The sequence below is a fragment of the Haliotis asinina genome, chromosome 15 (assembly GCF_037392515.1).
Source record: "Haliotis asinina isolate JCU_RB_2024 chromosome 15, JCU_Hal_asi_v2, whole genome shotgun sequence".
Lineage (NCBI taxonomy): Eukaryota > Metazoa > Mollusca > Gastropoda > Lepetellida > Haliotidae > Haliotis > Haliotis asinina.
The window spans coordinates 48,298,863-48,322,450 of record NC_090294.1 but is presented as its reverse complement, the minus strand read 5'-3'; the positions used below and the strand labels follow the sequence as shown (position 1 = coordinate 48,322,450).

Below are 23,588 nucleotides of genomic sequence, written 5' to 3'. Positions count from 1 at the left end.
CGAACAGTCAACCTTACACTTACTGAAACACAGAAACAGTCAGCCTTTACTACAATGAAACAAAGGGACAACTCTGTCTATATAATATTAAAACCGAGTAACAGTCAGCCTTAAAGTTACTGAAACACAGGAACAGTCAGACTTGAAGTTGATGAAACACGGGCAGAGTCAGCCTTCAGGATACTGAAACACAGGGACAGTCAGTCTTAAAGATACTGAAACACAGGGACAGTCAGCCATCAGGTTACTGAAACACATTAAAGGGCGCAAATCACCTCTTGTTTGAGATCTGCACACTATTATATTCGATTTCTATGATTAAATGTTTAATTAAATGGACTGAAGTTGTAAAGATGTGATGATGTTCATAATGACTATCCAATGAGGCATACTTGCTCATATATGTACACATATTCAAACACTGGTGTCGAATTGTGGAATAATGCACCGTTTTCATTTACCTACTTCAATTATCAAACCATCTGGTATCTAATGTCGTATATAATGATGATGGCTGGAGTGATGTTGACAATGCACTGTATCTATTCGGATTCGGTATTACAGGTGGATTCTTAAATGATGACGCAACTCACCCAGTCATTGAAAACGGGCTGTGGTTACATGTCGTGGCTTCTGACCAGTTGACACACTTGTGGAACTTCTCGGAGAACTGGAGGTCAGCGTTGTAGGTCTCCCCTCGATCATCCCAGCTGTAACAACTGTCCTCGGCTGTACAGGAGGAAGGATATATAACTGACATGTTGTAAAGTATAAGCATAGCATATGGCTGACATGTCGTAAAACAAGATATATAAAGGAAAACAATATATACAGAAGGCATGTACCATGAAAGGATATTTGGAGGACACATTGTACACATAGAGGGATGTATATCGGACACATTGTGCACATAGAGGGATGTATATCGGACACATTGTACACATAGAGGGATGTATATCGGACACATTGTACACATAGAGGGATGTATATCGGACCGGACACATTGTACACATAGAGGGATGTATATCGGACACATTGTACACATAGAGGGATGTATATCGGACACATTGTGCACATAGAGGGATGTATATCGGACACATTGTGCACATAGAGGGATGTATATCGGACACATTGTACACATAGAGGGATGTATATCGGACACATTGTACACATAGAGGGATGTATATCGGACACATTGTACACATAGAGGGATGTATATCGGACACATTGTACACATAGAGGGATGTATATCGGACACATTGTACACATAGAGGGATGTATATCGGACACATTGTACACATAGAGGGATGTATATCGGACACATTGTACACATAGCGGATGTATATCGGACACATTGTACACATAGAGGGATGTATATCGGACACATTGTACACATAGAGGGATGTATATCGGACACATTGTACACATAGAGGGATGTATATCGGACACATTGTACACATAGAAGGATGTATATCGGACACATTGTACACATAGAGGGATGTATATCGGACACATTGTACACATAGAGGGATGTATATCGGACACATTGTACACATAGAGGGATGTATATCGGACACATTGTACACATAGAGGGATGTATATCGGACACATTGTACACATAGAGGGATGTATATCGGACACATTGTACACATAGAGGGATGTATATCGGACACATTGTACACATAGAGGGATGTATATCGGACACATTGTACACATAGAGGGATGTATATCGGACACATTGTACACATAGAGGGATGTATATCGGACACATTGTACAAGCAGACGTATATGTAACGTGCACGTGAGAGTTGGAAAATACATAGCAGATACGTTGTACATGTAGAAGAAGATATAGGTGACATAGCAGAGGATATACAGACGGCAAGGATATGTAGATGACACGTTGTGCAAAAAGTAAAATGATATATAACTGACACGTTGAATTAGTAGATAGTAGAATGATATTTAATTGACACGTACACATATAAGTAGAAGATTATACAGTTGACACTGTACACGTAGAAGGATATACAGCTGACATGTTGCATACATAGTAGGATATTCAACGGATACCTAGTACAAGTAGAAACACATATTGCTGGCACGTTGTAAAATAGGATACATCGAGGGAACGTTCTACAAATAGAAGGATGTATAGTGACACCGTTTTATAATAGGACACATATTGAACACTTGCTTCATGCAGGAGGATAAATATTTGACACATTTGACACAAAATGGGATATATGTGAAATGTATAGAGGATAGGCTGTTCAAGGGAAAGGATTTTTAGTTGACACGTTGTAAAATAGGACACAAATGACACGTTATACACGCAGAAGTGCAATGCTGTACAATATTATGAATCGAACAATATTCATATGCGATTAGTGTCTGAAGGTGACTTACCGAACAAAGCCTCTGCTGTGGCTAGGAAAAGGCTTGTCAACGTATTTTCAGTGGTTAAAGTTACCGCCATATAGTTGCCGGTGGAAAAAAGAGACCTCTGAAAACCATTACCGCAGTACCTGCGAAGGTGATGACAACATTTTGCCAAAAATGTCTTTACAGACAAAAACATGACACATATGGCAAGGACAATAAATGTTGTATCGATGTTGTGACACCACAATTTACAAGGAAACTTTATATGTGATTTTTCTTCGTAACCTGCAATAACGTTACAACAAGCGTCATAAGAATAGATAAATAGGGAACGTTGTATGTCTTCATGTCGACACTTGGGGTGGAACCAGCGGTTTCAAGAGTTGGAAAGAAATGTAGGATGAAATACACCCTCCGAACTCCAGACAGTCAAACAGAATCGACAATTAAAACATTTACATAAGAGTGTCTTCGACAATTAAAACGGTTATATAAGAGCGTCTCCGACAATTGAAATGGTTGTATAAGAGTGTCTTCGGCAATTAAAACAGCAATATAAGAGTGTCTTCGACAATAAAACAGATACAAGAGTGTCTTCGACAATTAAAACGGTTACACAAAAGTGTCTTCGACAATTAAATGGTTATACAAGAGTTATATAACAAGTGTGTGTCTTCAAGAATTTGAAATGTTACATAATAAGTGCCTTCGACAATTAAACAAGGGTATTGAATAACAAAGTTTTCCTGCAAATGTAAAGTGTCCGAACATTACGAATTACATGAGACGCTAAAGAATCCGAATCAGACACTGCATACCTGGTTTGGTGTTCATGTTTGTAATAACTAAAAAGACAAGAAAATACATATCTAACGTGGCTAACAAGTCCACTCACGGTTGATAAAAGAATCAATAATGACTATTGTAATGGCGATATATTTAACACGGATATCATTGATGTGAACCTGAATTTTGGATTTACTGTTATAAGCATAGCGACGCCGGAAAACTAGTGCCAGCCTTCAACAAATCCAGTATGAATACCCTCTTTAGCCATGCTGTAATGGACTCCTGTAATATGTAATTACTAGTCATTCGAAAAAGTATTAGGATAAATGGAACCCAAGTCTCCCAACATGGTGAATAGTAAAACTAGTCAGAATTAACCAACGGAAATCGTGATAAACTACAAGGAAAAGTGTTGTCATCATCCAAATAGTTGGCAAATTCAATGAAAATTAGTATCTGCAAGAAGCTATTTAGACGTTTTATTTTTGTTTTGGCAACTTTGGAGATCACGAATGTGAAATACTTTAGACAGAACTCTGAATCCGATGAATCGTTATACACCGTTGATTTTATACACATCTGCGGATTTCGAGCAATTTGATAAAGTTTGATTCCACCGAAAAGTGTTGAAAAGTGTTTAGGACCCGTTAAATACAGTATCAGTTCATAATACTATGTCTTTGACATCCCCAAGAAAAGTGTGTACACAATTTCAGCATGTCAACAGCTATGTACTCACGGCAGTGCTCGCAATACTTTAATTTGCCAATTGGCCATCAGGGCCGACTGGCAGCATTAAAATCTAAGGCCCGCAATGAAATCTACAGGTGCACTTGACTACACTGGACACAGTTTCACACTGTTTCTACACGACCACTGATTGGCGGGTCGTAACATGATAAATTATGGATGATTCCCAAAAGACAAAGGTAAAAATTCAAGTTTTAAAAAGACAGATAATTTACTGAAGGCCCCAATTTCTTGCACATATTTGAAACTGCCGGCCCAACACAGGCGCCGGGCCTTCGGGCCGACGGTTATTTTGGACGCTGTACTCACGTTGTGCCAGACTGACCAAGAAGATTTCGTCGGACTCGAATATGAGCTTGGCACTTATCGCTAGTTCCTTCCAGGTACATGTCCTGTACTTTCAGCATTACAATCCCAGGTGACTGAGGCAGATCATACAAAACTGTTATTCCACAGAGAAAATGCTTACATCCATACAAGCATACATCGATTTTAGGGACATGGATATAAAAACTCCCTCCTTCCAACATGTACCACCGAGCATAAATTTAATGCACAAAGATAATAAATAAGGAAGACGTATGATGGATGATAACGTGTTAAATATCAAATAATTCTCACCTTGATAATCCAAGTACAGACTGACGAGGGTGGTGCGGGCAAATTATAGCTTGGAGATTTAAATGTTGCCCTAGTCTTCTCGCGTGATAGTTCGATGATACTTCCACAGTCTGAAGTTTAACAAGAATACTTAATTAGATATTGTTCAGATGTAGGAAGTCAGCTGGCACGGTGACGTTATAACGAATGGATCATTTATTATTTGATGAGCTGATACTGAACGTCATATTGGCAAGTTTCCATCCATATCGTGACGAGAACAAATTTGGCATTGATAAGGATTACATCTATTGTAATATCATAAGAACTCCGATAGACTCTGATAGACACTCCGATAGACTCTGATAGACACTCCGATAGACTCTGATAGACACTCCGATAGACTCTGATAGACACTCCGATAGACTCTGATAGACACTCCGATAGACTCTGATAGACACTCCGATAGACAGATTAGAATCAACTTGAGTATTACAGTTCGAATTAAACTGTAACGTTAAAATGACAGGACTATTTTTTAAAAAAAATAGACCTAAAAACTGATTAAATACGGTTTACAAGATTTAGCATAAAATATATTGAACATTATTATGTTAAAATATTTTAATATATATTAAAACAATGTTTTCACTAAGAGATTGACTACTATATGTACCATTGTCTTAACATAGATGTGTAGTAGTATCTTCTGTATTTGGTCATAAGACACACAATTATTCATATTATCATGATTCTTTTCTCTCTGTGGCCAATATGGCTGCATGTCAAGAAAACGAAACAGAAAAGAATATGGGAGAACAGACCAGTAAAGGTCGAAATTCACAGGAACAGCTAATCACATTCCAAGAGATATGCCATGAACTCCAATCTGTCGATTTGAAACTTCTGACCCACCAGTCAGAATCGACAGTTTTCCAATTTCACCGCTGACCTATCCACTGTGAGACTTACCTCCAGCTTTAAGAGTTGTGCAGTTTGTTGTGGGGTCCAGTCCGGCTGGGCAGACACACTGGCATTTGTCATCATAGTACCCAGCCCATCCTTCGTGAGAACAGTTCAGCTTGGCTGAAGAGCACCTCATGTCTGAAAGGGCAGACGGTCACAGGTCACAGGACGTCAGCACTGGTGTATCAAGTAATATTTCTATAGTACAGCGAATACAAGAATGTAAGGTTGTAAAGATCGATACTTTGATCAGCTTCATGGGCGTGCAAAGATGTCCAATATCACGGATCGATTAATTCTTCCTGTACTTTCATCAATATTCCAGCTATATGGTGGTTACCTTAAGGTAACTGATGTTAGTACCTTTCTTTACTACTGTTATTTGCATTGAATGATATTTCATTTCAAATCATTTTGGATTTCGCTGAGTAGAGTTGGTTCCCTTGGACACGCCAGGAACCTAAGATCCTTGGTTCAGACGCCGATTTACTCTGATTATGGTTGCAGGCACGTGAAGATCCGGGTTAGAATGTATCTTCTTTAACCGATGCTTGTAGTAAGAGGTAACTGACGGTATTGGGTGGATTGGCTCGATGACAGGGTTGACGCATGTCATCGTATCCCATATCGGTGCTCATGCTGTTGATCACTGGGTTGTGAGGTCCGGGATCGATTATTTTAAATGACAAACCGCCACAATACAGCTGGAATATTGCTGAGTGCCCTCACTGGTTGTCAGCATACCGTACTGGTTGGCGAGTGAGTGAGTTAAAGTTTAGGTCTCACCAAAGAGGAAAATAACTGTACAGAAACTAGCAAAACTATCACAAACGCCGTGACGTTACAACAGCATTAAACTAAAACAATCACTGAGCTGGTAAAATTGTTTCATTATTATCATCATCAGCTAGATTTACTGCTGTAGACGTGGATTACCAAGGTGGGTGAGTTTGGTTTATTTTGCGCCACCTTTATCACTATTCCAGCAATATCAGGGCGTGGGATGCAAGAAATCGGTTCGACATATTATATCCATGTAGGGTCTTCGGCGTGACGAGTGAATGCCTTAACCAGTAGGCTACCACCACACTCCTTCTTACCCATGCACTTGTACACTTTGCTGACCTCCTTCATCAGAAGCCAGTAGTCATCAGCAGGCTCAGCGAAGTCTCGGTACAAAGGGTCCAGGGTCGGCATACCGTTGGAGGAGAAGTCCTAGAAAGATAGTGTTAGCTGTTACCGGTCTCAAGGGTATATTATATGGGCAACCCATGGGTTTAGAAAGTGCACACCATTGTTTATATACGTTTTGTTTGTTTCTGTTCAAAGGGCCTGATTGTATACACCAAATTATGTAGGTGTGGGGTTGAGATTGAGGTTGACGGTTAGGTTGGGGGTGATGCTAAGCGAGAGTGAGAGCTTGAGCTTGGGGTTGGGGTTGGGGTTGGGGTTGGGGTTGGGGTTGGGAGTGAAGTTGAGGGTGGGAATGGGGTGAGGTTGAGGTTGTGGGTGATGGTCAGGTGAGGCGAAACTGAGGGTGAAAATGATGATAGGAGTGATGTTTTCGGAGGTGTGAGTGTGATGCTTAGTATGGCATTCCTACAAAGGGCATTGTTGATGGTGGACATGGGAGGTATAAGTGATGATATGAAGGTAATACAGTCAGGTGTGGGCGAGGATAAAGATGTGGACGCGGATGAGGATGAGGATTATGTTCAGGATTTTGTGCTTCTGGTATAGAGGCAGAGGTAAAGGATTTAGATCAATGTCTGATATGAGGATGAATGAGAGTATGAGCCTCATAGCACAAAGTGATTAGTGTCCGTTAACGGAGTGTACGAGTATCTTAGCAGACTTACGTTAATACTCTGAGACGAATCGTCAGTGCATGATGGACCACTCACAACGTAACTGACTTACGTTAATACTCTGAGACGAATCGTCAGTGCATGATGGACCACTCACAACGTAACTGACTTACGTTAATACTCTGAGACGAATCGTCAGTGCATGATGGACCACTCACAACGTAACTGACTTACGTTAATACTCTGAGACGAATCGTCAGTGCATGATGGGCCACTCACAACGTAACTGACTTACGTTAATACTCTGAGACGAATCGTCAGTGCATGATGGACCACTCACAACGTAACTGACTTACGTTAATACTCTGAGACGAATCGTCAGTGCATGATGGACCACTCACAACGTAACTACTTACGTGGGGCTCATAGTGCATAATCGACTGGATATCGAAAACATCTGTGTTGAAGAAGCTTTTGTAAGCGGGGCTAAACTTCTGGAAGTTGTTCTCAGCACCTTGAAATATAGAATAACATTAATTTCTTGCAACTTAAATTTATCTCGCTTTATCTGAAATCTACTTCAGTACAGTGAAATCAACATCTGTATTCAATAGTCCCCAGGGAGTTGAGATTGATCATACGATGTGACGCTGAGACGGACATACAATGATCGAGCGAAAACAAATACCTTGAGCAAGCAATAACTTTATGGATATGTGCGCTATATAAAGATAAGATAAGATAAGATAAGATAAGATAAGATAAGATAAGATAAGATAAGATAAGATAAGATAAGATCAAGAAATATAAACAAAGATGTGTGTGCCTGTTCACTGTATGAATGCAGTGTTGATAACTTAAGGGAATTTCATTCAGGACAGCAGTTTTTGTTTTGCAGTCCAAGCTGGAATGGTACAGGGAGTTACAGAGAACTTGAACTTTGAAACATTTACACCATTGTTGGACACCTTTTACTACCAGCACCGTTACATGTCACGAAACATCTGACAGACGGTACGCAGAACACCTACCTTTCTTTATATTTTGGGTGTTTGTCTCGACGTTCCCGTCTCGGTTGTAGCTGACGTGTTCATGGTACCCGCCCAGTGCGTGGCAGATCTCATGGAGGGACGTCAGCTTAAAACACAAGGAAGTGCCTTAGGTGGATGTGAAATGCTCTGTTCTCAGCCTCCCGAGCCCTGAACTTTCATTACGACTTGAAATAAAACAAAGTTTCAATTCTCAATACGTGGGATTTTAGCCGACTAATTAAGGCGACTGATTTTCTCTCGTCAAGTCCTTTTGGGGGTTCGCTCTTTGTGTGTAATATTGTCTATAGCGAGTGGAAGAGTGAGGTTAGTTCTACGCCGCTCTCATCAATATTCCAGTAAGCAGTTTTAGTTTTAGGCCACACTCAGCAATATTCAAGCTATATGGAGGCGTTCTGTAAATAATCGAGTTTGGACCAGACATTCCGGTGAGCAACAGCATGAGCATCGATCTGCGCAATTGGGAACCGATGACATGTGTCAACCAAGGCAGCGAGTCTGACCCTCTGATCCCGTTAGTCGCCTCTTACAACAAGCATAGTCTTCGACGCAACTGGATATACGGTGGTATGTGTCAGCGAATTGGACAACGCGATCCGTCAGTCACCTCTTACGGCAAGCATGAGTTACTGAGGATCAAATCTAGCCAGGATCTTCAAGGATAATATTGTCTATAATATTTGACATTACAATTTATAAAGCTTTTACTCTGTGTGTGTGTGTGTGTGTGTGAGTGTGTGTGTGTGTGTGTGTGTGTGTGTGTGTGTGTGTGTGTGAGTGAGTGTGTGTTTGTTCGAGCATTGCTACAATCAACGGCGTAAAACACTATTCACTCCAGGGGGCATTCATTTACTTATTACAAGCCTCGTGCCTTAAAGTTTAAATATTTTATACATGAGCATTGTTTTGGAGTAAACTTGCCTTCATATGATATTCGCTTGTGGAATGGTGTTCATTTCAGTCAGATACCTGAAGAACTCAGCATCGGGCGTTATTAGATGTGCTTTTAACAATCACAGTTCCAAGGTCGAAGACAGCTGGTTGATTTGAGTGACAGGTAAGAAGTCCTCGCTACGTATATTTTACGAGCGTTTCTGTTCGCTCTGGTAGCGCACCAAATAGATAGTTTTGTTTGTTATTAAAATTGTAATTAGCAGTAGACCAGGTTTATGATGGCACTTTGTCAACAATCGAGTCTGCATTAGACAATCAAGTGATCAACAGCATGAGCATCGATCGACGCAATTTGGCATGTGTCAAGTCATTTTAATATAGAATAATTTACTTGTACCTGCGGATTATCCATCCATCTTAAGCTGATCTTCAGTAACCCATTTATGTATTAAGCGGCGACTGTCGGGTAGTCAGACTCGCTGATTTGACTCATTCATGTCATGGTAACCCATTTGGGTAGATCGATGCTCCAGCAGTTGATCACTGGATTGGCTGGTCCAGACTCGATTAATGACGTACCACATAGCCGGAATATTGCTGAGTGCCGCGTAAAACTAACGCACTAACTCGCTTGAGATGAAATGTTTCAAATTTCGGATGTTAGTTACAAATTGAATTCAATCGGTACATATATTCAAAACTTCCTCAAAACTCTTTGACTGTTCTGTAAATGTCAGTTTACCATTCCACTGCAAGCACTGATCTCCTGTATTCTGGTTTGTTTCATTCCAACACGTGACCAGCACCTGGAAATAATTTAGACAATAATTTGACAATTGTCAATAGCAGAACTCAAAATGATTCTGTTTTTTTTTTTCTTGGCTACATGTGCTTCCATATTTGTGCCTGCTTCAGTTTATATACTGACACGACATACTGACGCGACATACTGACGTTCATCGGTTACAGGAACGACGACTACTGTCATGATCCACTTGAGCAAATTCCATGTTGAACGAAAAAATACCGACGCTCGACGGCCAAGGTAATCACGACATACTAACATTATCATTGGGAAAGGAACTACCACTGACTTACTAGTAAAGGACATGTCACCCGATACTATCAAACATGTGCCTGATGTATTCTGGAGTTCGTTCCAATATATACCATTCGAAAAAGGTAGGGGATAGTCCATTTTGCGAGCATACCACTAGCAATTGCCAATGAATGTGAGGGGTGGTGGGGTGGTTAAAGCGTTCGCTCGTCACGCCGAAGACCCGGGTTCGATTCCCCACATGGGTACAATGTGTGAGGTCCATTTTCTGGTGTCCCCGGAGGTGATATCGCTGGAATATTGCTAAAAGCGGCGTAAAACCAAATTCACTCACTCACTCACTCAATGCGTATGAGAAAAAGTAATATATATCCTTACAAGTGAAACATTTCTAAACGAATGGAATAAATTGTCACATCTTCCCTAATACCCCCTCGTCATCTGTTTTCTCTTTGGTTTCATCATTTACATTTTGTCGATCTTGTAAATCCAATATCCTCTACATTTTTAAATGGTATATTGTATATTGTTTCTCTTGTGTGACATGTATAAATCAATGAGATTTCAACTGAAGTAACGTACCCTGAAGACCCCTGTTTGAGAAAGGTCAGAGTTGTTGTATGGGAAAGGCCTAGTTTTCTGTTGAAGTCAGGCGACCCATCACTCAAAACGAACCGAACACAGGTGTACTTGTGAATAATGTCCATAGCTGCCTTAGCAGACATCTGCTCTTGGATCGCTGAAACATTGTCATGGGTGTCTTATGTTGCTATCATTATCACTGAATTCTCGATCCACAAAGTGTTCGTAAAGTTACGACATGTCGCAAAATTATAGTTTGACGTAGGCTTACGAACGTCGTAGCGCTGTTGATCCCAATCCTAGGGCCATGTGTACATATTGTTCGTAGCACTATGCCATTCGTAAACCTATAGTAAAGTGTAAACTTACGATAGGTCGTATCGATAAGAACGCTTCGTGAATCCGGGTCCTGGCATGTAGGTACATAATAGGTACGATGAACACATGTGTTTGTATAGGACATCGACATACAGATTTTGAGCAGAAAGGTGGTGAACCCAAGTATACGAACACAGATGTAGTGAAATCAAATATAGGGGTTTAATACAGTGATGATGAACTCAAGCATTAGGGCCGTTTAACGTGTAAACATCTCAATCTGCAGGATGTGTGAGAATTAGCATTGGATGGCGGTGCAGAACCCCAGTAAGAGACCAGCTCAAAGGGGTTTTGCTTGGCCACTTCTTACACGATGACCTATGTCAACCGAGTCAGCAAGCTTGACCACCCGATCCCGTTAGTTGCCTCATAAGACAATCATGCTCTACTGAAGATCAGTTCTAACTCGGATTTTCACGGGCGCAAAAGCACGAAAATCAGCAAAGAAACTATATAAATTATATTATAACTGCACTCCCAATCTAATTTAGACCGGTTCTTAAATAGTTTTTGCTGTGGTTGTATGTTTCACTATTGTCGGTCACATCAGTATCTTCTATAGCCACTGTTAGAACGACATCTGGCAGTCTCCTCTACATCACCATCTAACTGACAATCAAATATCGAACTCGGCACAGGAACTATCTGCCATGATAACTTTATAATTGCCTGCAGATGTGCTGAAATCAACTGAGACGCATCGTTTCTTTTGCTATTAGGTTTTATTAAACAAATAAGGGGGATATTTTTGAATGTCAAGATACCTACTTGCGTTGCCCCACGAATAAGGCACAATTCCCTTTTCCCATAACATCCATGTGCCAAAGAATCGCTTCCGTCTAGTAAGGCCACGGTGAACTTCAAGACTTGCTGAGCGTTTAGTCCTCCGGCTCTGGTCAACCTTTTCACGTTTATTGACCCTTTCATAGCTCTTCCTCTGTTTTTCCCGAGACTTGTAGAGTTCCAGGAAAGACTTTAATTCCTAAATCCATATGGAATTAGTATATATAATTATTGTGTAACTTTCTTAATCATGTCACTGTTTAGTGTATGGTAATGTCTTGTTAATGGTTTATTTGTACTAACGGTTTTCTTCAGTAATTATATGGATGAAGGATAGTCTAGAAGACACGAGTTCTAGAGACGATGTCCGATTGGAGGGCTACAAAGACCACCTACATACCTCTCGTTCCAGTTTAGCTTCAGCTTCACTATGGCCTTTGTGAAGATCGTCTATCTGAGAAGCAAATGTAATATGTTAATTTTAGTGTTGATGGTCTTGAAGCGGAAGTGAGAAAAAATGCAGTCAGTTGTGGGACATCAACGAACTTGCATTCCTTGTGCAAATGAACTCTTTTTCTTTCAGCTTCGAATGCTGATGCGTTACAAATGGTACGTTTTGGTACCTAGCCGCATAAAGACAAACATTTGATTGGTCTGTTTTTCATTGCATAGATTCTTTGCCATTTCAAAATATTGGAGCCACTGATTATTACACAAACAATGCGCACATTGTGTGAGAAGGGGTGTGCTAATGCTCAGATCTTTAATTGAACAGTGGAATCTGTTTCATAATCGAGACGTTGATAAATGTTATTTGAATACATTATCAGTGAAGATAGGGTTGTCAAATTTATTTATTATTGTTTTAATGCGACGTTTGAGTAATGATGTGATTAGCTTATTAGAAACACTGTCGAAATACACCTTCACATCAATTCAAGAACACAATGGATAGTGTAACTAGGTATGACAGTCGTCATACCTTATTTGATTACCGACTATGTTAACTATTCATACTAATGTCAACAAAAATTTGTTCAGGTCCAGAGGAATCTCCTTCGAGGAATTAACGTGACTGTATTCTCTATTGCTTACTACTCTTTACTCTATATTGCCCCTGATTAGTCCTTGTAGCAAGTGACGTAATAGATGTTATACATTGTGAAAATGCCACTGTCCATGGTTCTTCTTTGAAAGGTCTGACGGGCACCCTGTAACGAATGACCTTACGTGTCCACATGTGTTAAAACATTAGCATTGATTCTGCTACAGCTAACGAAAGACCGCATCAGAGGTGTATACTTTACAAACGCCATGTGTTCTCCGTCAATAGTCCTGCCCAGACAAGCAGTAATATGACTGAAGGGCGTTAAAACTATCAACAGCTTGCAACAATGACAGTGACTGGAAAATATTGAATCGCATACATATGTGTAAACAAGTAACGTTTTCTTTTCCGGAAGCTCGCAAATCATTGTCATTTTTCCTCGCCTAGACATACCATACAACACCAACTTCAACATACTGACTTAGTGTATTTCACTTGTGCAATTGTACGTTACGTTTAGCACAAACCACTTGTTTTTACAACACATTACCTTGAGGCATTTAGATAAACAAGTTTTCCTATTTTATTGAAATATTTATTTATTTGAAATAAAATTGTTCACATAGTTTTGGAAACAACATCATATATACTCTTCAAAACAGAAACGAAAACGGGATATCATTTTTATTTCAAAGAGAAATATATGTAATAACATCACTAGCTCATAGTATGTGACGTTACACATATTTAGGCACTGATTGTCAGAGAAAATGACAATAAAAGTTGTCCACTTTGAAAACTGAAGAAAACGTAGAATTTTTCGACAAATCTCAGTCGTTTCCAATAAAGTTGTTTGAGAGATCTTCGTGTTCAGCAACATGAGCAGAATCTCTACAAAGGTGACAGGTTTTTGGTTTACATGGCTCAGTGTTAAGCCACCAAGCTAATTAAGTGATGCCCAGACTGAATCAACGCAAGAACACCATTGGTCGCTTGGAAGCAGGTGAATCTCGATCAGATGTCGCCAGAACTTTGAATGTCCGCCCAAGCACCATCACAAGGCAGTGGAATCGTCACCTACAACATGGATCAACCCAGATCCGGCTGACCTCGTGTGACCACGCCCACACAAGATCGTTACATACGGGTACGTCACGTTCGGGATAGGGCCACCACTGCGACGTCTACTGCCTCAACCATATCAGGGCTGCATAGGACTTTCGCTCAGAAAGTACGTACGCAACCGTCTACGAGATGCAGGAATCCGACCTCGACGTCCGGTAAGAGGCGTCACCTTCACCCAGCAACATCGTCAAGCACGGCCGCAGTGGACTCGGGCACGTCAGGTATGGCTTCATCTGCGATGGAGGCAAGTTTTGTTCAACAATGAATCATATTTTATGCTTCGTAGGCAGGAAGGAAGGCCCCGTGTTTATCGTCGGCGTGATTTGCAACAAACTGTGTGCAGAAGTTGTCAGATTTGGATATGATAGTGTCATGATGTGGGCTTACAAGGCTTCAATGCAAGAGCAAGCCTTGTGCACATTCTTACGGTTCAGCGAAACGTCGACAAGATTCTTTAGCCCCATGTGCAACCCATCATGGTGAATGTCAACGCCGTTTTTTAAGCAGGACAACGCCCGTCCTCGCACAGCTCGACTGACTACTGCCTTCCTGAGAAACCACAACATCGACGCTCTTCCCTTGACCCCCTCCAGATCACCCGATTTAAACCCCATTGAACATGTTTGAGACGAGTTGGACCGACGTCTGCGACGTCGACAGTCTTAACCGCAGACTTAACCTCAGCTTGCAGCGGGTTTGCAGGCTGAGTGAATAGCAGACCACGGGATGTGATTCATCATCTCATCGCTTCCATGGGCAGGAGATGCCAAGCAGTTATCGATGCTCACAGGGGCCATTCTCGTTTTTGTCGTTGAGTGACATTAAACTTCACCTAGTTACCGTGGATTCACCTTTGCAGACTTTGGATGTTTGGAACGTTTAACAAATATTATGAAGAACTACCCGGAATAAACTTGCTCAAAATCTGTCTCCAATATTGCCCTTTTGTTTCTTTCTGAAGAGTTTATTTACCATGCGTTAGAATTCACAGTGTGTGGAATGGTATGTAGACAGATGTGCCGTTTTTGTGCACCTCGCTTCAAAGGTTTACATTTCTTTCCCCAAGTATGCTATAAATAATAAACGGCCAAAAGCCTCTCCACATTTTTGTTGAATATTAAATATTGTTATAATCAGAGTCGACTGCACAATTCCGACTACATCATGAACATGTGTTTATGAATTATAGTGACGACAGCAGACCTTCGGGATAAGGCAGTAAGCTTTTCCTTCCCACACCAGTCGCACCCGGCCTAAACACACGTGAAGGCTAGTCAATTGTTCACATGAAAAAGAATCGAAATCAAAATAGGCAATTTCATCGTACACTATGTTTGACACTGATTCACAAATTTAGAAATGTTCACCACATGGCCTCCTGCATAACTTCCAGTGTACCAGTACTAGTGAGACACTGGATGTGTCCTTGATCCAACAAAGAGAGAGTCTTCCATTATACCTCTCAGTGTTCCAATGCGATATTGGATGTGTCCTTGATCCATCAAAGAGAGAGTCTTCTTGGATATCTTTCAATGTTCCACTGAGATATTGGATGTGCCCTTGATTCAACAAATTCTGAGAAAAGTCGTATGACCCTGTTTGAAATATTGGTAAAATGAGAATGTTGAGTTGCACCTCAAAGTTTGTGAACGGGAAAGTCTGACTAACATATGTAGTCGGGAACTGACCTGCACTCTTTGTGTGTCGATAACAGTAGGTATATAAGTCTTTCCAGTGAAGTAATAGTGTCAATGCCTCTCACCACCTGACCGAAAAGAACCATCACACTGAGAACTTCGTCAACACTGGACGTTGCCTTTTGAATGCCGGAAACATTACATTACCGTTGGCGGTACTTCTGTTGGAAAGACTGCCGTCGTCTTCTATTCTGACATGCCATCCATTTGGCATTGCTGTATATGCATGAAGCAATGAAATGCTATGATCTTCTCTTGGCATTTTGTAAGGTCGACTGCATGTAAGGCTATTAGAATGGTGTGCTTTTTCTAATGTCCTATTTTTCGGGCATAAGATTGAGTGATTTTCAGACATAAAATGTTTGTATACAGTTCTGGAAACATGTATATTGATGCCTGATCTATGCTTGCTGTCGCGTGTCAATAGTTTATTTTGTGCAAGCATAAATCAATACACAAACAGTTCCGTCAATGCCATTTGTTTGATATGACAGGCCTTCAAAGGATTTTATGAAAGGTGCTTTAGCTCTAAAGTTCTATTTGAATTCTAACCCGTTATAATAACAAGACAGGTTTTGATATTGTTGTCACATGAATACTATACAGAAAGATGTCCTCTGTCTTCACCAAACTCTTTATTATGATAGAGTTGTACGGTAATTTTATTGTCTCCCTGAAACACCTACGGTTTATTCTACATGTTTTATGTAAATGTTGTAAAGTTAATGATATATACAGCGACCGATATAGCAGGGTCAGGATTATAACATTCAGGATCTTAAAAAGATCCAATCATTCATTATATGTTGAACAATTCAATGATTTCGGGTACAAGAAGAAAATGGTGTCCGATGCAGTTCATTATTTTGTACAGTGTACCTTTGTTTCTTAAAAGGAATAATCAGTTTTTGTGTAAAGGCCATCTTTTATCTGATAGTCACTGGCCATGAATCATGACCATATGCCCATATAATAGTTGGGTGAGTACAAATGACTGTGATATGAATGATTTCTTTTGATTACTCCAAGGGGTTTTGTAGCCATATTAGTATAATGTCAATCAGTGGTTTGTCTCTTCGATTCCTGAGCATACAGGTCTTCGGTATTTTTTTTTGGAGTTTTCCTGCTGCTTTGTTAAATAAACAAACGGAGAAACAGAACCTGAGAAAAACCTCAGTTTCTGATACATACACACAAATTACAAAATGTTGATTGTTGATTTTAACATGTGTGTCTGAAGTGACAGATCAATCCTGCTCAGGTGTCGCCACATAGTTTATCCTAAACGTCCTTGAATATTAATTATTACTTTTGACAGGACACGACATGCGTTTTCATGAAACTTTAATCTATAATGGTGTTCCTGACAGTATGTGTTACATAGCAAAACACAATATTTACGCAGTATGACGAGGAAAATGTTGTGGGCCTTCACTTTAACATTGAACAATACTGAAGTCAAAGGTACATCTATGGCTGGTGTAAGGGCTGCGTAGAGACATAACATTGGTTGCCGATGATTGGACTTCACCATGGTCTCACAGGGTGCACAGTGATAATGATATAATAATAATGATAACAAGTCACTTATATAGCGCCTAGTATCCATCTGACTAGTTGCTCACTGGACGCTGTAATCAGAATCTGATTATCATTACCCCGAATAACCCAAGCTGCCTCTTAGGCGCTAGAAGGTTATAGTCACAGGACTTTATCTCAACGGGTACCCATTTTGTGCTGGGTGAACAGATGCAAATCTGAACAAACTCACTTGCCTACGGTGTGACCACATGTTTCCCAAATGCCTCGTTGTGTTGCAGGACCGACGTCTCAGGAGTCAAACTGCCAAACACGGTCTCCCATCCAAGGACTCTCCGAGCTCGATGGTGCTTAACTTCAACTGATGGTGACCTGAGCACTAAGCTCAGGACCACTCGCCACCACTGGCAATAACGGGGGCCATTTTCTCTCAGGCTGGTTATAAGAACCGATATGACGCCGGTTCGTAATTCTAGATCCTGCATAGGAATTATGTCCACAGACATCCTAAGGAAGAAACCTATTTATTTATGTGACATGCTGAAGTATACATCTGTGATGCAGTGGCAAGCACTGGTCAGTGGTCAGCATTTTATGAATTCTTGTATCAGCCAATAAGGCTACATTGTTGATTTTGTGAATGAAACACGTGTGACGTTTCTGGATTGGGTTTTCAAGAGCTACAACAGCTTACATGGAATTGATTGTGTCTAGTCTAGTTAACACCTGTAGCTTTAGGCTGAAACACGCAAAGGTCCAAAAGTTTCAAATTCTGAACAGCATCCCGTCTGGAATGTTTCGCAATGACGTACAATTAATACAAGCAGTTCTAGTCACAACACATTGCAATTAGTGTGTGTGTGTGTGTGTGTGTGTGTGTGTGTGTGTGTGTGTTTATGTGTATGCTAGTGTTTGTTTGTGTTTGTTGGGACTTATGTTTCAAAGTGACAGATCAATCCTGCTCAGATCAATCCGGCTATGTTTCAAAGATAGATCTAAATGGTTCTTAACTTGCAAACCTTACATTTGAAACAATCCGAAATAATCGATGAGTTATGTGTGAAAGCATTATTCCAGTGATTATTTTCTGATTACTCCCTACTTAACTTTGATGAATGTATTTTGTGAAACATTGCTTATGCCGTAATTGAAATGGATTCAGCTTTCAGCATTGCTTTCGGGTGAATGTGGGGACGGTGTGGTCGAATGTATCCTTGATCGTGGAAGAAGCAACGCTTGTGTTCTGTATAAATGTGATCTTACCTGGTTGAAGAAGGAATCATCAACACCGTTTAACATGAAATGAGGCTCCATCTTCGGAGGGGTGGCCTCCTTTAGAATCGTAAGCGGCACCTGGAATACAGAGAGAAAATGAATATGGACATTTTCAAAACACATCAACACCATAAAACCAATCTCATTGAGAATCATACATGTAGATGTAATACACGTTTACATTAGATTTCAGAGAATATCGGGCCGACGGGGTACCCTAACTGTTTAAAGCTCTCGCCCGTCTCGCTGAAGACCCTGTTTCGATTCCACACATGGGCGCAATATCTGAGGCCAAATTCTGGTGTCTCTCGCTTGAATATTGGTAAAATCGGCGTAAAGCCTTCAATGAGATTTAGAGGAAACATGTTTAAATGAACGTCGAATCAGAATGTTGAACAGCAACTCTGCAGAGTTTTTCGCTTATAAGAAGTCAGTCTGAAACGGGAAACATGCAAAATGACACGGGTGCTTGTGTTTGCTGCTCTGGTCCACTCAATACCTACTCCAAACTGCCAATGTTTTGTTTAGTTAAATCTTGTTTTGGATCTAATGAGACTGTTCATCACATTGTCAGGGGATGCCCAGAACTGGCACAATCGTCTGTCACGTGAATCCCTGGCTCTACCCTCTATTACCGTCTCTTCTTCCTCACGTCCATCAGGAATTTGAAGGACGCATCATGGAAAAAAGACAATTCTGCATTTGTAGCATGTATTCTCAGGCGTGCCCAACTCCATGGACCTACATGCTGTCTCAAATTTCAGAAATTTGAACATGGGCGGAATTGAGACTTGACCATGATGGTGATACAGTCACGCAGTCATTAAACTACTTGAACTGTCAAAGGGACCATTGTTATTTTCGTTTGACTGCAGGGAAAATAATCATTGAGTCTCAAAAGATGAAATGAGAAGAAATGTAGAGAAACAAGCAAAATCAGTTGCCTCGGCAAACAAAGCAAACATAACAGGGCATTATTATACATTTAAAGACAATGAAAAGTTTGTAAACAACATCAATACATTTAGAGACTGATCTGCCAGGAACATTTTGAGACACGCGAAATCAAGTCTCTCATGACAATGTTACTGCACAAAAATCATCCGCGATAACATCCACGTCCAGATCTAGAAGTTACACCTCCTTAATCGAGTTACCCAAACCCATTAATTCAGTGGAATTGCCAAAGTTTAAGCGCAAATTCCCATGTTAAACCATATTGGAAAGAAAATACTAACATGGCCACTATAATATGTATATTTTCTGTGTTAAAAGTTTTAAATAGTAAGACATCTGCTGGCTTTGATTTACACATCGCCCACTATACAGTTCGATTTCTTTGAATTCCAACCTTCAACTGCAAGCGATGGCAGTGTGCTTAACTCTCTATGTTGCATTACGCTGTCTTCATCATATACCTACCCTTCTCAGCGCTCTGCATGTCAATGTCAAGAACCAAATCTAGTAGTCCAGTGTCTGTCATGCTTGTTGGTGACTTTAATGGTCATAATTGTGTAGATTATAGTGAAAGATTTGCGCTGAATAACAACGCGGGGCTTTCATCAAGACTCATGATACAAGGCCGTCTGGGTCATACGGCGCCCACTATCACTTATGAAAGCATATCCCTGAATCTTCTCTGTAAGGTCTGTTACTTAACACTATTTGGGAAAAGGGTTATTTTCTGCAATTGTTTCCTTGGCAGTTTATGAATCATCATGTTAATGTGGAATTACAAATTGAAACACGCGCCTTGTCACAACAAGCTTCTCTGGAAATTAAACATCAGTCTCTTGATAATATAACTCTATACACCGATGAAAGACTGAGTATGTGAGTAACGTTTTACGCCGCTTTTTTCCATATTCCAGCACCCAAAACATGTTTCTAACATTGTACCCATGGGGAATCAAATCCGGGTATGCAGCATGACGAGAGAACGCCTTAACAATTATTCTACCTCGTCATCTCGACTGATCAAAGCATTGAGACAGCTGCAGGTGTTACTGATGGTGACACTATATCACAACGATTAACTGACGGAGGTCCCTCTTTCAAGCAGACGCTTGGGCGATCTCATTATCTTTGAAACCTACTAAACGTTCATGTTTGCAGACAGTTTCTCTTGCCTACAGATAATAAACAATCATAAAGTCAATGTGACCATTCATTTTGCTAAAATTCTGAAATGACGTTTGAACCTGTATGTAGCTTACAATGGCATGCTGATGGTAGGCGACCCAGTCACATTTGTAACAGAGGAAATTCCACGGCGGATCCAAGTTAAATCAGTTCTTGTGAAATCAAGGGCTATCGTTAATTTTACACTAACTTGGAACTTCCTGTTTGGTAATAGGTCAAAGCATTGTAGATGGAACAAATCTTCATGCCATAGAATGTTTTGATAGGATACAATTCCTTTACTGATTTAAATCGTCAAGATGAAGAGGTGATCCGAAGATGTCGCACTGGACACTCATTATGCATACTCATTGTAATTGGAAGGAAACGACCCGCTCAATATATTTTCTTCACAGTCCTATAACTGTTAATCATTTTTTGCGTTGAGATTTTGCGTGGAGATTGCAAGATTGCAAGACCAGGAAGACCTTCAGCTACTTATGGAATAGTTTTGATAAGATAATTGATGCTATTGTGGATGTTTCTCCATTTGCCACATATACACATGTAGACGTTTTATCCTCTCATGATAGAGTTGGGACGGTTCTTTGGAATCAGTTGGACATGAACGCTCGGGTTCAAGGAGTCTCGGTCCGATTTACAAACGCTCCATGAACTGAACTGACCCAGCAGGTTTTGTCGAAGCCTTGGGTTCATCCTGAACACGATCCAGTTAATGCAGTGCGGACATTAAAAGGGACTGTCTGTGGTTTTGACCTGTAAATTGGCTCCGGGTTTGAGGGGTTGCAGAGAACTCCAACAGAATCCCGCTGGAGGACTGTCTCTCAAAAGTAAGATCAGACAATTAATGGTCAGTGTTCGGCTCATCTGCCAAGGCAACTAGGTGAGAATATGAAGAGTGAACATCGTAGGAATCTGAAGAGGAAGTGTGTCAATCCACCAGGACGATGTCTCGTCTGACTATTAACACACACACACACACACACACACACACACACACACACACACACACACACACACACACACCGCCATCACCCCTAAGTGGAAGGCACTGCGGCAAATTTGAAGGAATTGCATCTCAAACTTAAACAAACGCAGCCCTCTCGCGAAACAAATGCAGCAATGCTTCCGATGTTCAGATGCAAACAACCTCCCCGGGAGCATGGCGTATGACGCTCCTTTCCTTAACAAAGTATTCTATAGATCCGACAACACCTCATACCTAAACGCATTCAACACGGGTGGTCAGAGATGGATAATTATGAAAATGAACACCGTAGAAGATAAAAACAAAACTAAAAGAGACGGGTGCTCCTTCCAGTGACGCCATGTTTTTTCATGTGTGTTTCAGGACTCTACCGACAAATCACGGAACGGAGCCGAGAAATCTCCGAAGATGGCGGAGCGTGTTTTAAGTATTACCGACATTGTTTCCGGTAGAGGCGTTGTGTTTATGTTATTACCGCTAAACTACCGATGTCGCTGCAATTGTTTCGCGAGAGGGCTGCGTTTGTTTAAATTTGAGATGCAATTCCTTCAAATTTGCCGTAATTCCTTCAGTTACTTAGGGGTCCTGATTAAACTGAGAAACATTGCCAGCGATATAAAACAGGTCGTCGCAAGACTATCCTTAAACAAATACAACTGGACTTCAGACCAAACATATATTCTTTGCAGGTGTAGAAGGAGAACAATATTTTGTACCCACAATTTTAAACTAAAGCCGCCCCCACCTGCCCATTTCAATCCCAACCGTAAGAAAAAGATCACTTTCACAGCTACATGCAAGTTTCCCAGTCGACTTCATCATTTTTGTTTTAAATATCTATTTATTTTTTCACAGTCATTAGTGAACGCTGTCATGACTAGACTCACCGGTTGGACTTTCACTTCGTCGCATTTCGCCAGGAGAATACCGCTAGCTATCAGAGCCAGGCTCAACCACATCTTGCCGCTGCTAGAGAAAAGGCAATATGAAACCGTTTTGTCAAGGGAACAAGGTGTTGAACAATCAATCAGCCAATACACTTTGCGGACTGATGCGTGCGTAGGGTGCGATCGATGACTTATGATATAGTCAGAATCACATCCTCTCTTGTCAGAGGTTTGTGCAAAGCGCTTTGTCGCTTTATTTGTCAGATTTGTACCACAGCTTCACTGACTCTTGATACTTGTTATAAAGTTTCTCTTGGTACATACTTTACACATCTCTGTCGTGCTTTGTATTCGTAGTTCCATTTGCTTTTACTGATCTACTTCGCTTTTTGTACCCTAGAGATGCTTTTGGTTTTATTGGGAGACAAATCAGCGTCCCTTGTCTAATCCATCATATCATAAGTTTACTTTGGGAACTGAGGGCCGTAATGATGATTTCAGAAGATAATCTGGTCAAAATACACCGGGAAAGACAAGTACATGGAGGTTTGCTCTAGTAAATTGAGATACATCTATAGCTACATCACGAAAGTTTTCCATCATAAACAGGTCATAGGGTTATGTCCCATGTAATATCATGTCACTGGTGCCAACTGACACACGTATGACGTATTCAGAGCGTTTTCACGTGGTGCATCCTACTGTTGACCGCAATGGCCGACAGCGAACTAGTGCACTGCTCAGCGCCGCACTGTATATAATATAAAATTTATTGCAACGTTATTTCGTCACACAGTGTGACCAAATTTTATAAGATTCAAATTGAATACATTATCTTTCTAACAG

The 23,588-nt window shown here is 40.6% G+C and overlaps 1 protein-coding gene across 1 annotated transcript in view; it reads right to left on the bottom strand.

Moving 5' to 3' along the window:
* LOC137266078 (uncharacterized) overlaps nucleotides 1-22,858 on the bottom strand; it is a 35,907-nt gene extending 13,049 nt beyond the window's left edge. Inside the window, exons 1-14 of the mRNA XM_067801579.1 lie at nucleotides 22,743-22,858; nucleotides 18,714-18,803; nucleotides 12,442-12,495; nucleotides 12,027-12,240; nucleotides 10,881-11,037; nucleotides 9,984-10,047; nucleotides 8,330-8,435; nucleotides 7,715-7,812; nucleotides 6,591-6,705; nucleotides 5,497-5,628; nucleotides 4,546-4,655; nucleotides 4,234-4,346; nucleotides 2,410-2,528; nucleotides 594-729 (exon numbers count right to left, since the gene is read on the bottom strand). Coding sequence (XP_067657680.1) covers nucleotides 594-729; nucleotides 2,410-2,528; nucleotides 4,234-4,346; nucleotides 4,546-4,655; nucleotides 5,497-5,628; nucleotides 6,591-6,705; nucleotides 7,715-7,812; nucleotides 8,330-8,435; nucleotides 9,984-10,047; nucleotides 10,881-11,037; nucleotides 12,027-12,240; nucleotides 12,442-12,495; nucleotides 18,714-18,803; nucleotides 22,743-22,814 — 1,580 coding nt within the window. The 5' untranslated portion in view covers nucleotides 22,815-22,858. The remainder of the gene's footprint in view (nucleotides 1-593; nucleotides 730-2,409; nucleotides 2,529-4,233; nucleotides 4,347-4,545; nucleotides 4,656-5,496; nucleotides 5,629-6,590; nucleotides 6,706-7,714; nucleotides 7,813-8,329; nucleotides 8,436-9,983; nucleotides 10,048-10,880; nucleotides 11,038-12,026; nucleotides 12,241-12,441; nucleotides 12,496-18,713; nucleotides 18,804-22,742) is intronic.
* Between the last annotated feature and the right edge of the window lie 730 nt (nucleotides 22,859-23,588).